The following is a 14,865-nucleotide window of genomic DNA, read 5'->3' on the forward strand; positions in this document are numbered from 1 at the left end:
CCACATGGTCATTAATATGATCATGCAGACTGTATCAGAGAGTGGCTCCAGCAGACTAAAAAGCCATTCTGGACCAGTGTTACAGATATTGTCAACGTCCGGGAGCGGCCAGTCCAGAGCCATCGCACGCCATAGATTTTTCGCCAGTGGATACCTGCACATTGCGTGAAAACCGTCCTCCCGTTCCACACCACACAAATGGCAAAAATCATTAAGTTCCAGAGTGCGAGAAAATTTGTTCGCCCAAGTGGCAAGGGAATTAGTAACCAGCCTCCATACAAACACTCGTACCTTAGGGGGAGCAGGGCACTCCCATATGGTCTTTCAGATGGCGCGACGACCATCCGATGCCCTGCTCGATGCGTTCGCCAATGGACTCTCAGGTTTAGTCAGAAGCCTCCAAGCTTGCCGCGCCAACAAAGCCTGATTAAACACCCTGAAATCACGAAACCCCAGTCCACCACTGAGTTTGCGCCTCTGAATTTTGGGCCATGCCTGCCAATGAGTTTTGCGCTTTCCCTCGGAGCTCCCCACCAAAAGTTTCTTACCATCCTATTAAAATCATCACACATTTTTTTAGAAATGGAGGAGGACCCCGGCCTCTGCATCTAGACGATGCATGCAGCCACTTTTTAATTATTCACACAAGACCTTACAAAGTCATACAACAGTAAGACTAAAGCTCTGTCGCTACTCTTATCCAGTTGATGTAGGGATACTGATGGTCTGGGCCTAATACCAAACAGACCTCGCAGCCGAACCTAACATCTAAGATCTGAGGTCCCAAACAGGACGCCTGCCGGGTATGGGGCACCCACCGGTCCGCGCACTCCTCAACCAGGACGCCTGCCGTGTATGAGGCCGCTGCAGCCACCTGCCACCAATCCATCTTCTGTGTTGTACTGCTGCATCTACCTTGCCCGGTCTAGCTGCTGTCGACGCCACCACGACGCCAGACAACGCCACCATCCTGCGCTCGTCCATCATCACACGCCCACCGGCAAGACCCCGCTGCTCCATGCCGCCGAGACCCGCCGTTGTCGACGTGCCAGATGCCAAGCCGCTCCTCCGACGCGAAACACCACCTGCTGCCACTGGTCCCATCCCCTCCGCCTGCAATTCCTCAAACCGAGCACCCAAACACCCCAGGCGGCGCCTCCAAGATCATCACACATGGACATTGGGAGTTTAAATACCCCCATCATATAAGTGGGGATGGCTTGCGCGACTGACTTGATCTTTGCCTCTTTCCTGGCCAAAGAAAGTGTATCACCCCATGCAATAATTCTTTTAGTGAGCCTTGCTTGCAGATTTTGACACTTCCCTTTTGACATTCTAGCTTCGGGCGTAGGCAGGCCTAAATATTTTTCTTCAAAGGTAGAGAGTTGAACTTGCAGTGTGGTGCGCACCGCCTCCTGGCTTGCATCCAGACATGCCTTCCCAAACAACATACTACACTTGGCCGGATTGATAAGTTGTCCCGTCGCCCCTTCATACATCTTTATAATGGACCTCACCTCTTGTGCTTGTTGTGCCTCTGCAATAAAGAAAAGAAGTGTATCGTCGGCGAACAAAAGATGGGATATTCCGGGGGCACGCCGACATACCTTCAAAGTGTGAAGTTTCCCTTTTCCTCACCATCCTTTAACAGGCAGACAAACCATCAGCAATAAAGAGGAACAAATATGGGGACAAAAGGTCACCTTGCCATAGCCCACGCGACGGTGCGAACGAATCCAAGAGGGTGCCATTAAATTTAACAGTGTATCTAACAGAGGTGACACAAGCCATAATCCAGTTCACCCATCGGTGAGCGAAACCCAACTTCTGCATCGTCCGCTTCAAGAAAACCCAGTCCACCCGGTCATACGCCTTTGAGAGATCCAATTTATACGCGCAAAAACTCCTCGATGGATCCTTCTCCTGCTGAATATGGTGTATACACTCAAATGCAATCAGAACGTTATCTGTTATCATTCTGCCAGGTACAAAGGCACTCTGCTCGGGCGATATGATCTGATCAAGAATGAGCCTCAACCTGTTAACTAAGCACTTGGACACCACCTTATAAATAACATTGCACAAACTGATAGGACGAAAGTCGATCAGTTTTACCGGATTATCAATTTTTGGTATGAGCACAATTGCAGTATTGTTCACACCTTCTAGCATAATACCTGTCCGGAAAAACTCCTTTACAATAGCAGTCACTTGGTCCTTCATAACTACCCAATTCCTCCGAAACATGTGCACCGGAAAACCATCCGGTTCGGGGGCTTTGAGAGGGCCAATCTGGAAGAGTGCATCCGCAATCTCCTTATCCGAAAACTCTGCACACAGACTATCATTCATATTATCAGTGACACGGGAATTAATCAAGTCTGCACACAGTGTTGGGTCTGCAGTAAACAGATTAGTGAAATAATCCGTCACCATGCCCGCCAAAGTGGTGCTGTTTTGCTGCACCACTCAATTGTCATCAACAAGAGAATTAATTCTGTTTTTGCGTGCACGCCAAACCGCCTTGCGATGGAAGAATTTGGTATTTCTGTCGCCCTCCCGCAGCCAGTCAATTCTAGAACGCTGCATCCATAACATCTCCTCTCTGTATAGCAGCTCATTCATACGGTCAGTAGCTTCCCTAATAGTCTGCTTATCTGCATTCATAGCCATTAGTTCCTCAAGACGCGTACGAGATTTATTAATTTCCTGCACCACATTACCAAATTTCTTTTTACTCCAGCCATGAAGTGCGTGCATGAGATCACCCGGTGCCGCCGCAACATCACCAAGGTTACCCATGGCGCCGGCCGCGGTCCAGGCTTGCATGATAACTTCCGGTAGCGCCGGATCGCGCTCCGAAGCCACTTCATAGTGGCGGCAGCGGTTGCCTGTGTACTCCCTAGGCGGCTCCGCCAAGCACCTGAGCAGGATTGGTGTGTGGGGTCTGAAGATGGTGCAACAAGGTGCTTGACACCCACCTCCATGAACAAGTCGCGCCACTGGTTGTTTGCAACTGCAGAGTCAAGGCGCACTTTGATGTTCGCACGGCTGGACCACCGGTTATCATAAGTGTTAGGCACACCTGAAAAACCAAGATCACCGAGGCCACATAATTCCAAAACATCATGAAAGTCGATCATCTGAACTGCTGATCGTGGAGTCCCCGAGAAATGTTCGAAGCCCCACATGGCCTCGTTGAAGTCTCCTATCACCACCCACGGCATGTCCGCACGTTGGTGGAGATCACGGAGGAGGGACCACATCTGTCCTTGGCTCGCCGTACCGCTCACAAAAGCATCAATATAGCGTTCATTTATTTCTTTTACATCGAGAGGGACGGACTCATGCCAATAAAGAGCTAAACCTCCACTAGGACCAACACTATCTGAAGCATCAAAACCACTTAAACCTAGCCTGGATCGAAGTCTTTTCATCTTAACTTTAGATTGCCTAGTTTCACATAAAAAAACGATACATGGGGACTGAGCCTGCACCAAGCTCACAAGGTCGCGAACTGTCCGAGAGTTCCTCGCCCCTAGGCAGTTCCAACTTAGTAGATTCATTGCTCCTGACGGGGCGCCACACCTGGCCCCGTCAGTTCACCGGCGGCCCCTGGGCCGGTTGCCTCCATAGATTTTTGCACCATTCGTTCCTACTGCCGCTGCGGCCGTGTCTGTCTCGGCCATATTTTCCATCCCCTCAGGTTCTCCAGTTTCATGCTTCTCAGGTATTCCTGCAAAAATCTGATCCACCTGGCTAGTGGGATTAGAGTAGAGGACTAATGCTTCGCCCTCCGAATTTTTCGACGTGCTTGCAGCCTGCTGGACCGCTGCATCTAGTTTTCCACGGATGAAACTTCCATCAGACAGGACCGCGTCCTCAGCTCTAGCAGCAGTCGAGAGGTCCTGCAACACCTGAATCATATCCCAGCTCTTCGGTTTGCTTGGGCTATATTTCGTTGCATAGGGAAGCGCAACACCCGAGGCTACCATGCTCGTGACCTTGGCCGCACGGTATTCTGCCACCGCCGGATACCCTCGCTCTCTTGATTCCATCTCATGTGCACTATTATGAGGCTTTACACTAGACTGACTGTCACTGATATTTTTGCTACGAGAGTTACGTGAGCTGCCCTCAGACTCAAAGTCCTCCAGACCCTTGTCAACTAGTGGATTTCCTCTTGCACGCATGGTACCACTTTGCTGCACGATCACAAGTGAATCCTCGTCAGCTTGCAACTGCTTTTCCTGTCCCGCGGCAACGATCGCAAGTTCACCTGGAGTCGTGCCCCCGGTGCTCGCAGTTTCCCCATCTACCGGCTTCGGGCGGGTAGCATCCGCAAGGGGAGCCGCATAATCGCCCCCACCAGTTTCCGGGTTCACCTTAAGCCCGTCCGGCATGGTCTCCGTCGTGGTCCCTTGCGCCGACTTCGCGTATTTGGTCGCCAGTTGGCAGATCCGATCTGGTGGTTTGACTCGCTCTGGTGGTAAGAGTTTGCCGCTGTCAGTTCCTTCTTAACCCTATCCTCTGCTGTAAGGGTCATGGTCGTGGAGTAGGCGTTAGGTTTGTAACTGGAGCCGGATCCCCGTCGGCGTGCGATCCCATGGATCCTTTCCATCGAACAATTCAGAACGTGGTCGGCCAGGACTCTGGAGTCCAGCGACAGGCGGGCGGACGTGGCCGCAACTGGTCCATAGTGCCTCCGGGGAGCGCACATGGTGTTGGCGCCACCCTCTCGCAGCGCCCGCCACCTCCTCGGAGCGCCGCTTCTTCTTCTACCTCTTGCTGCCTCTCACAGCTCATCTCTCTTTGTCTCATACAAGAACACACACATGGTGAAAACACACACGCACACAGCCAAGGAAGAAACCCAACGAGGCTTTACCCAGAACACTCTTCCTTAGTGCACACAAAGACTACATTTTTTCTCTAGCCCTCACGGCCTCATTCTTCATTACTCCAACGCAAGGTTATATATACAAAGGACCACGGACTATGCCATGCACTCACGCACAGCAGCCCACTACCACACCACTGCATGCACTACCCACGGCCTAAACTCCATGATCCAAATGACTCGGCACTCGGCAGCCACTTGTGACCAGGCCACTACATGCATGCATCAACTACTAGCAACGATACTCTCGGCTAGGACTAAACGAACTCACGCATGGACAGCTAGTCCAACAAACAGAACGACCGGCCGGTTCACCCGACCCAATTTGATGCAGTCCATCACGGCTCCAGCCTCTGACACGTCTTGCCGCTTCTCACACAGCACCATCGGCATCTCGCCATACTCGCCGCCTCACACGGCATCCTGGCATCTCACCTCCTTAGCGCGCTCAGCTGAAGCCTTCACCGGACGAACACCACACTAGACTAGACTACATGCAAAACTCAAACATGCTAATAAAAGGAATCAAGATTAAAGCTAACACATGGAAACATCGTCGGCGGAGCCGACAGCTGGTGGCGGCGGCGGCGCGGACGCCCCGGAGTCGCCAAACCCTAAACCTTCCATGACACGAGATCACCCTTCCATATCTAGAGGTTGAGAGAGGCAATATAGCGGTCGCCCCATTCACTAATTTTGTGGCGACAGGGATATTTCATGTGTCGATAGTCGGCCGCTAGCTCCATGTACCGCAGCCTCTCAAACCTTGCTCATGTGTTACAATTAATCCAAGGCACACTACATGGAAATATCTTATAGATAGATGCTTAGCAGTAGCGAGGGGTATAAACCCCTACTACTAAGTAGTAGTAGCGCTGGTTACAAATCCGCGCTACTATTAAGTTGATAGTAATAGTGAGGGATATAAAACCCACGCTACTACTAAGTGGTCTTTACCGTGCCCCTCGGGACATGCCATAATAGTAGAGTGGGGGTATAAAACTGGTGCTACTACTAAGTTGATAGTAGTAGCAAGGGGTATAAACCCCATGATGTTACTAGCTAAAAGGTCTCCATCGTGCCCCCGGGATAGGCCATACTAGTAGTGTGGGGTATAAACTCGGCGCTACTATATCGACCCACCAACACATGTGTACACATAGCGCACGGTGGCCCAAACCCAAACTCACACTCTCTCGGTTCCACTTCTCCCTCCCACGCGCGATGTCCTTCCTCACCCACCGCCACCGCCAGTCTCGCACCTCGATGTCTCCCCAAAATCTGGCAACCTCGTCTCCCACCACAGCCCCCTCCCCTCTCTCTCCTTCCTCCTCCTTCTCCGCTGCTAGAAGGAGAGGGAGATCCAGCAGAGCACCGTCCATGGCGATGGCCAGATCTTCCATGGACGCAACCACCTGCACTCCTTGTCGGGACAGGGCCTCGTGAGGACGTGAGGTCCAAGGAAAAGCAGCAGGTCACTGGGCGTCGGCTCCAACTCCGGCAGCCACTCGTAAGTTGCTCCTCCTACTCCTCTCTATCTCTCTCTTCCTCTTCTAATCCTTTTTTCTTCTTTTGTAGTAGCAGCAAAGGAGAGGTGTGGGGAAGAGTTGCGTGGGGAAGCACCATCACCATGGACGACTTCAACCCCTCCAGGACCAGCATCAACCATGGATGGAGAGGAAGATGACGCCCAACAGCAGCAGCCATGGATGGATTTTTTTAATTCCTAATTAGTTAGTAGTAGCGTGGGGTCCATACCCGCGCTGCAGATAACTAGTAGTACCGCGGGTGGCAGCCACGCTACTACTAACGAACGTAGTAGTAGCGTGGGTGGCACCCGTGCTACTACTACCAGTTAGCTGTAGCGCCCTAGTAGTAGCGCGGGCACCCGCGCTACTACTAGTCCTTTACCCCGTGCTGCTACTAGGCTTTTTCCTAGTAGTGATATGCAGTCGAACCACCGAGGAAGAAGCAATCACAACATGAGAATGACACCGAGATTTGTTTACGAGGTTCACCATCATGGCTACATCCCTGGGGCCTGACTACGGGGGCTACTCCCCTTGATACTGGTACAATACCGCACGTCGGCCGCCCGGGCGCCTGCACACGCCGCCGGCTCCCCCACGTGCCTGAGATATTATGTTGGCAAAGGCTAGCGTTATGCTATTTGTTATATTTTGTCAAGTCGGTATGTACGTGGCTTATTATGATCCTTATGATATAAATGAGATACGTATTATCATGAAAAAAGGTGAATGCTCTCTTGCTATTCCATTGTATTGAAGGGTTAATTAGTTAATTGATTTGGAGGAGTACATGGACGCGGTGTGTGCAGGCAATGGGGTTGAGTTATGGGCGCAGGACACTCCAAAAGACACAAGTCAAATGAGGTAGCTCCCAGATATGCCGCTCCACAAAAAACTAGAATCCGGGGTACAACTCCCATTTTTTATGAAGCTCTTTTGGGGGTGCTCCAAAAAGCTCTAGAAGCTGGAGTTGGGTCGAAATTACCCACCACTGCCACCAGTAAGTGAATACTCCTTCGTTTCTCCCCCCTCATCCAATCAAATAGATCCTTTCCACCAAATTTCTCATTGTTGAAGCTGGAGCTAGATGAAAGCCAAACATTCTCTTTGGTTATGCTACAACTTCTGTATGAAGTTGCTCCACAGTGAATTTAGTGGAGTGACACTAATTTTGGTGAAGCGAAGCAGTCCCAAACAGGCCCATTGATCTTTCCCTAATAATAAAGCACGGATTAGCTCCGTTGGGTTCACTGTCGCGGTGTTTTTACAAAAATATCCCTGTGTTTTTAAATATACAACCCGCAGTCCTTGAAATAAGTCAGTCGAACCGATACGGGTGAGATAAAAAAACTAACCCATGCGCACGACCTCACGACCCTGCTGCCAATCCTATCTCCGCCTCCGCCACCTCCTGCCACGCGACGCCCCCACCGCCGCGCACTGCCGGCCCTCCCCTCGCCGCGCGCCGCCGACCCTCCCCTCGCCGCGTGCCGCTGACGATGACATGTACTTAGGGTAGGGTCTTAGGCCTGACCTAGATGCCCTACGCAAGGACACTACCCCAGAGTCAAAGGCCTACAAGGTTCAACAGAAGATACCGAATGAAATCGTCCTGAAGTGCAATCCACTCGACAGAAGATTCCACTCGGATATCCCAGTTCCACTCGACCATGATAACTTCACTCGACCATGCAAGAACCCACTCGGAGTACAGAAGGCCTAAAGTCACCCCAGGATGGCAACGGTTAGGCATTCACTCCGTCGTCATAAAGACCATTTATTGCGGGCGTTACTAGTAATGTTCAGGACATAACTCTCATTGAACCCCTGTGTAACTGAGGGTTGCGAGGGGCCAGGCGCACTCTATATAAGCCACCCCTCCCCTCTGGCACAAGGGTTCGCACCCCCTGTAACTATTACACACATCCAATCGACAAGCCTTCGCGGCACCGAGACGTAGGGCTGTTACCTCCTCCGAGAGGGGAGTGAACTCGTAAATCTGTGCGTACAACCTCGCCGTAGCTAGGACACTGCCCTCTCCTACGTACCCCCTACTCTTACTGTCAGACTCATTCCCACGACAGTTGGCGCCCACCGTGGGGGCAGGCGTCTGAGCGACTTCCGGTGAGGTTGCAATTTTCGATCTCCATCAACATGGTTTCCGGCGGTGGTTTGGCCCTGGGTCACGAGATCTGTCTCGGCGCGCTCGTCTTCATCGCCGATGACTCCGCCTGGCTCCAAGAAGCCCCCCTCGATGTCGAGGCTCTCCCCATCCACGGGGCATCGCACTTCCGCGCGAGTGCCTGCGACGTCCTCTTACAGCAGCTGTCGACTCAGTATCGGTCGGCTCCCGCAACATCTTCGCTCCCCGCTGTCTGCCACCGCAAGCGATCTAGTCAGTCGCGGCTCCAGCAGTGGGTGAAACATGCGGTGGCTCGTCAGTCGACCACCCCACAAACCGCGACGATTGAGCCCGATGAATCCCTCTATGGGTTGTTCGATCTGCCGACTGGCCACTCAGATACGCTTTCCGAGTGTGATAGCAACGATCTCGTGATGGAAGTCCTCATGGTCGACTCCGAGCGCAGTCCACCTAGGTTCCGTCGCGGCGGCGATGACGGCGGTAGCCCATCGCACGTCCACGATGAGTACTACCCTCAAGCCCCCACCGCCGAGCAGAGGGAAGAACTACACCGCAGAAACGTTCAGGCTCTTCAGACCCCCATCCTTGGGGAGAACTCCGAAGCTCGGGCTTTGGAGGCTGCTCGCTTAGCCACCCTGGCTGAGCGTACGCGCCTGGAGAATCTTCAACAAGCGCTCGATGACCGCGCCCGCAAGCAAATTCTAGGTTCCAGTCGACAGCCACGGCATCTTTTTTCGACTGAACCTCGAGAAGAATGTCAGGTATACCGTACTCCGATCCAGAATGTTGTAGCTGTTGCGCGTATCACAGAGTCGATCCAGCCGTCCCGTTCTGAGGCTGGCAGAGGCCTGCAGCAGATTTGGGCGTTGCTCAGAGCGGCTGGGAGCAAAACTCGGCTATTTCCCAGTCGCGCAACAGGATTCACAGCAGATCCGTCATTGCAGACAAAGTTTAGTTGGCACACAGACCAAGATCGCCTCCACGGCGTGAAGATCATGGTTATCGCTAAGACCAGTACCTTGGCCGAGGCCACGGAAAGTTTGATCCTTGATATCACCGTGATGACCACCGTCGAGTGCCTACGCCCCCTCCGAGGGGTGGTTCGTACGCACCCCGGCGGTATGATGACAGGCATCCATATGGTGATGAACAAAGAGTTCTAGTCGACCCAAGAGAGCCGGGGTTCGATGCGAGGTCAGTCCTCGTACATGGCCTGGTTGATAGAGGAAGAGCTAATAGAGAAGGGCTGGACAGAGATCGTCCGACTGGAAGCAGGGAGTTCATCTCTGAGCCCGAGTGTTTCAGCAGAGCCATCCGAGCAGCTGAGGTCCCGCCCAACTTCAGATTGGCTGCGGGTGTGAGCAAGTTCACTGGTGAGTCGAAGCCAGACACGTGGCTGGAAGATTACCGAGTGGTAGTGCAGATTGGTGGAGGCAACGACGAAGTGGCTATGAAGCACCTTCCCTTGATGCTTGATGGCTCGGCCAGGGCCTGGTTGAATCAGTTGGCTCCTGGAAGCATATTCTGTTGGGAAGATTTAGCTCGAGTGTTTATCAAGACATTTGAAGGTACTTGCAAACGCCCCGCCGGGCTGATCGAATTACAACACTGCGTTCAGAAGCCGAGTGAAACTTTGAGAGATTTCATCCAATGATGGACTACCCTTCACCAAGTGGTGGAGAATGTGTCAGAACACCAGGCAGTTTGCGCCTTCAAGGAGGGCGTCCGATACAGAGAGCTTATCCTAAAAATCGGTCGTTCCGGAGACATGTCTCTGAGCCGAATGATGGAAATAGCCACTCGGTATGCAAATGGCGAAGAGGAAGACCGACTCCGCAATGGCAAGGGGAAAACAGTCGAGCACAACGCTGGGGGCGGAAATCCCAGTCGGAAGCAAAAGCGTAAAGCTGAGACTGCAGGTCCTGGTGAAGCCGCAGTTCTGAATGCACAAGGAAATTTAAAGGAAAGCCTAAGGGGTAGTGGGTGCCCAAAAAGGTGAAGGATCAGTCTGGCTAGGATGTCCTAGATTTGCCGTGTCACATCCACACGAAGAAAGATGAAGAGGGTAACTTGATTCCGCCCAAGCATACCACTCGGCAGTGCAGACTCCTGATTCAGCAGTTCTGAGAGGGTCAGCCCAGTGAGAAGGACTCTGATAAAGACGATGATGAGGAAAGTGATGATGGTTACCCGAAGATCAATGCTACCTTGGTGATTTTTGCTGAAGTTGAGAGCAAAGATTGATTGAAAGTCATAAACAGAGAAGTGAACATGGTTGCTCCGGGAACTACGACGTACCTGAAGTGGTCGAAAACTCCCATTACATTCGACCAGTCAGATCACCCGGCGCACGCTGCCACCCCTGGGCGGCAAGTGCTGGTGGTCGACCCAGTCGTTGGGGGCACCCGACTGACTAAAGTTCTCATGGATGGTGGCAATGGTCTGAACATTCTTTATGCTGAGACCCTCCAGGGGATGGGCATTCCGATGTCCCAACTCAGTGAGAGAAACATGCAGTTCCATGGAATCATCCCAGGAAAGAAAGCAAAGTCACTCAGACAGATTGCTCTTGATGTGGTTTTCGGTGATTCCAAGAATTTCCGCAAAGAGAAGTTGACGTTTGAGGTAGTGGATTTCCACAATGCCTATCATGCTATTCTGGGCAGGCCCACATATGCTCGTTTCATGGCCCGTCCATGTTACGTGTATCTGAAGTTCAAGATGCCGGGCCCAAAGGTGTGATTACAGTCACTGGGAATAGGCAGAGAGCAGAGGAGTGCCTCCAGAAGGGTTCCAAGATTGTTGATGAGCAAATGGCGGTGGTGGAACTAGAGGTGTACAAGAAAAATGCCTACCCGAGTGATTTGTCGCGAGCCAAGAAGCCTACTTCAGAATACGCATTTCAGTCGTCCGGTGAGACAAAGCCAGTCCACATTCACCCGGAAGACCCCTCTGCTGCTCCGAACCATATTTCAACGACACTCGGCAGCAAATAGGAAGCCGCGCTCATCCAGTTCCTCCGTGAGAACTAGGACATCTTTGCATGGAAACCATCAGACATGCCAGGTGTACCTAGGGGACTAGCTGAGCACCGTTTGCGTGTCGACCCAAAGGTGAAGCCTGTCAAAGAGCATCTCTGTCGGTCCGCCGTGGAAAAGAGGAAGGCGAATGCCGAGGAAGAGGCTCGGCTCCTGGCAGCTGAGTTCATCCGTGAGATATACCACTCCGAGTGGCTCGCCAATGTCGTCATTGTCCCTAAGAAGGATGATTCACTTCGTATGTGTATTGATTTCAAGCATATCAATCGGGCCTGCCCGAAAGATCATTTTCCGCTCCCCCGCATCGATCAGATTGTCGACTTGACTGCGGGGTGTGAGCGTTTGTCTTTTTTGGATGCATATTCCGGGTACCATCAGATCCGACTGTATGGGCCCGATGAAATAAAAACGTCCTTCATCACCCCATTCGGGTGTTTTTGCTATGTCACCATGCCTTTCGGTCTCAAGAATGCTAGCACCACATTCATGCGCATGATCCAGAAGTGCCTTCTCACTCAGATCAGTCGGAATGTGGAAGAATATATGGATGATATCGTGGTCAAGTCAGGCAAGAGTTCCGACCTACTGACTGACCTCGCTGAAACCTTTGCCAATCTGAGAAGATTTGACATCAAGCTGAATCTGTCTAAGTGCACATTCGGAGTTCTTGGAGGAAAGCTGCTCAGTTTTCTCATTTCCGAGCAAGGGATAGATGCAAACCCCGAAAAGACCGGTGCAATTCTCCGAATGATACGCCCTGTGCGTGTGCATGATGTTCAGAAGCTTACGGGTTGTCTTGCTGCGTTAAGTCGATTCATTTCTTGTCTCGATGAAAAGGCATTGCCTCTTTACCGACCGATGAAAAAGTCTGATACATTCGAGTGGACTATTGAAGCTGAAGCAGCGTTTGTAGAGCTCAAAGCCCTGCTTTCCACCCAGCCGGTGCTTGCTGCTCCGGTCAGCAAAGAGCCTCTACTGTTATATATTGCAGCCACTGGTCAGGTTGTCAGCACAGTGCTCATAGTCGAGCGAGAAGAAGAAGGCAAGGCCTATAAGTTCAACCCCCAGTATATTACATTCCGAAGTCTTGACTCCATCCAAGCAAAGGTATCCACATTACGAGAAGCTTGTCTATGGAATTTATTTGACTATGAAGAAAGTTGCACATTACTTCCAAGACCACTCGATTTCAGTCGTCAGCGACGCACCGTAGTCTGAAATCTTGAACAATCGAGTGGCTAAGTGGAAGATTGAACTTCTTCCTCTGGATATCAAGTTTGAAGCAAAGAAGGCGATCAAGTCTCAAGCAATCGCAGATTTCTTGGCTGAGTGGATTGAGCAACAGCAGCCGACCCAAGTTCAATCGGAACATTGGACCATGTTTTTGATGGATCTAAGATGTTAAACGGTTCTGGTGACAGAGTGGTCTTGGTGTCCCCAAGAGGCGACAAACTCAGTTATTTCCTCAAGATTCACTTTGATTCCTACCACAATGAAGTTGAGTACGAAGCACTTCTCTATGGGTTGCGTATGGCCATCTTACTCGGCATCCGTCGCTTGATGGTATACGACGACTCAGACTTGGTGGTTAATCAGGTGATGAAGGAGTGGGATGTCAGGAGCCCTGCCATGATCGGATACTGCAATGCAGTAAGGAAGTTGGAAAAGAAGTTTGAAGGGTTGGAACTCCACCATGTTCCCCGACTCAAGAATCAAGCAGCTGATGATCTGGCGAAAATAGGTTCCACTCGGAAGCCTATTCCCAGTAATGTGTTCTTGGAGCATCTCCATACCCCGTCAGTACAAGAAGATCCCTTTACTGAGGAACCTCCCCAACCAATAAGTTCTACCAACTCGACTGAAGTCGAGGTGCCAGCAATTGTGGACCTAATAATGGAGATTTTGGTAATCACCCCCGACTGGACGATGCCGTATATTGCATATCTGCTCAGGCAGGAGCTTCCAGAGGATGAAGTTGAAGCTAGTCAGATCGTCCGCAGGTCCAAGCCCTTCATGGTAATCGGTGGACACCTCTACCGAGAAAGTGTTACTAGCGTAGCTCAGCGATGTATCTCTCCAGAAGAGGGCCGACTGATCTTGAATGAGATTCACTCGAGGACCTATGGTCACCATGCGTCCTCCTGGACCATCGTGGCCAAAGCATGCCGAGCAAGATTCTACTGGCCACGGGCCAATGAAGCAGCAAAAGAGATTGTTGAGAAGTGTGAAGGTTGCTAGCTTTACTCGAACATGTGTCACAAACCCGCATCTGCTTTGAAGACTATTCCACTCGTCTGGCCATTTGTTGTGTGGGGGTTGGACATGATTGGGCCACTAAGGACCGACAGAAGTTGCTTCACTCATTTGCTCGTGGCAGTCGACAAGTTCACCAAGTGGATTGAGGCCAAGCCCATCAAGAACCTAGACTCAAGTATAGTCGTCAGCTTCATTAGAGAGTTGATATTCCGATATGGGGTTCCGCATAGCATCATCACAGACATCGGTTCAAACTTTGACTCGGAAGAGTTCAGAGCATTCTGCACTTCCCAAGGCACTCGGGTCGACTACGCATCCATTGCGCACCCACAGTCGAATGGGCAAGCTGAAAGAGCAAATGGTTAGATCCTGCAAGGGCTGAAACCCCGATTGATGCGCGACCTTAAGCATGTAGCTGGAGCTTGGATAACTGAGTTGCCATCTGTCTTGCGGGGATTGAGGACAACTCCCAACAGAACCACCGATCTTACCCCTTTCTTCATGGTGTACGGGGCTGAAGCTGTGCTTCCTGGTGACTTGCTCCACAATGCACCCCGAGTGGAACTTTTCTCAGGGGTTGAGACAGAGCAAGCACGTCAGGATAATGTAGATCTTCTGGGGGAAGAGCGAGAGATGGCTTTGATACGGTCGACTATTTTTCAGCAAGACCTTCATCGATTCCATGCCAGAAACATCAAAGGTCGAGCGTTTCAAGAAGGAGACCTTGTGCTCCGAGTGGATCAGCAACGGCTTCATAAGCTTGCCCCCGCATGGGAAGTCCCTTTTGTCGTCACCAAGGTGCTTCACAATGGGGCATATCACCTTTACAACTTGGCTCAGAAGAAAGATGAGCCACGTGCCTGGAACGCGGATCTGCTCCGCTGATTTTATACTTAAACACTCGGATCATCGAGTTGTAATAAGAATACCTTCAGTTTTGTTTATCAAGACATGATTCCTGCAGTCTCTTAATGATTGTTTTCGCATAAACGTGTGTTC

General features: G+C 51.4%; 2 protein-coding genes across 2 annotated transcripts; both read left to right on the plus strand.

Moving 5' to 3' along the window:
* The first annotated feature begins 10,843 nt into the window (after positions 1 to 10,843).
* On the plus strand, positions 10,844 to 11,568 carry LOC109747595 (uncharacterized). Its single transcript, XM_020306629.1, has 2 exons — positions 10,844 to 11,197; positions 11,239 to 11,568. Exons 1-2 carry the CDS (start codon positions 10,844 to 10,846, stop codon positions 11,566 to 11,568), a joined length of 684 nt encoding a protein of 227 aa, XP_020162218.1.
* Positions 11,569 to 12,060: 492 nt separating this feature from the next.
* LOC141023209 (uncharacterized) lies at positions 12,061 to 13,848 on the plus strand. The gene is made up of 3 exons (XM_073499554.1): positions 12,061 to 12,369; positions 12,448 to 12,515; positions 13,032 to 13,848. Exons 1-3 carry the CDS (start codon positions 12,061 to 12,063, stop codon positions 13,846 to 13,848), a joined length of 1,194 nt encoding a protein of 397 aa, XP_073355655.1.
* Positions 13,849 to 14,865: the final 1,017 nt, after the last annotated feature.

Source organism: Aegilops tauschii, chromosome 5, assembly GCF_002575655.3.
Source record: "Aegilops tauschii subsp. strangulata cultivar AL8/78 chromosome 5, Aet v6.0, whole genome shotgun sequence".
Taxonomy (NCBI): Eukaryota; Viridiplantae; Streptophyta; class Magnoliopsida; order Poales; family Poaceae; genus Aegilops; species Aegilops tauschii.

Excerpts from the sequence above, each read along its gene's own strand:
- LOC109747595 (XM_020306629.1), top strand. The coding sequence starts at position 10,844 with ATGGTTGCTCCGGGAACTACGACGTACCTGAAGTGGTCGAAAACTCCC. Across the intron at positions 11,198-11,238 it reads AAGAGAAGTTGACGTTTGAG|GCCCACATATGCTCGTTTCA; the intron begins GTAGTGGATTTC and ends TATTCTGGGCAG.
- LOC141023209 (XM_073499554.1), top strand. The coding sequence starts at position 12,061 with ATGCCTTTCGGTCTCAAGAATGCTAGCACCACATTCATGCGCATGATC. Across the intron at positions 12,370-12,447 it reads TTCTCCGAATGATACGCCCT|GCATTGCCTCTTTACCGACC; the intron begins GTGCGTGTGCAT and ends CTCGATGAAAAG. Across the intron at positions 12,516-13,031 it reads ACTATTGAAGCTGAAGCAGC|AGTGGTCTTGGTGTCCCCAA; the intron begins GTTTGTAGAGCT and ends TTCTGGTGACAG.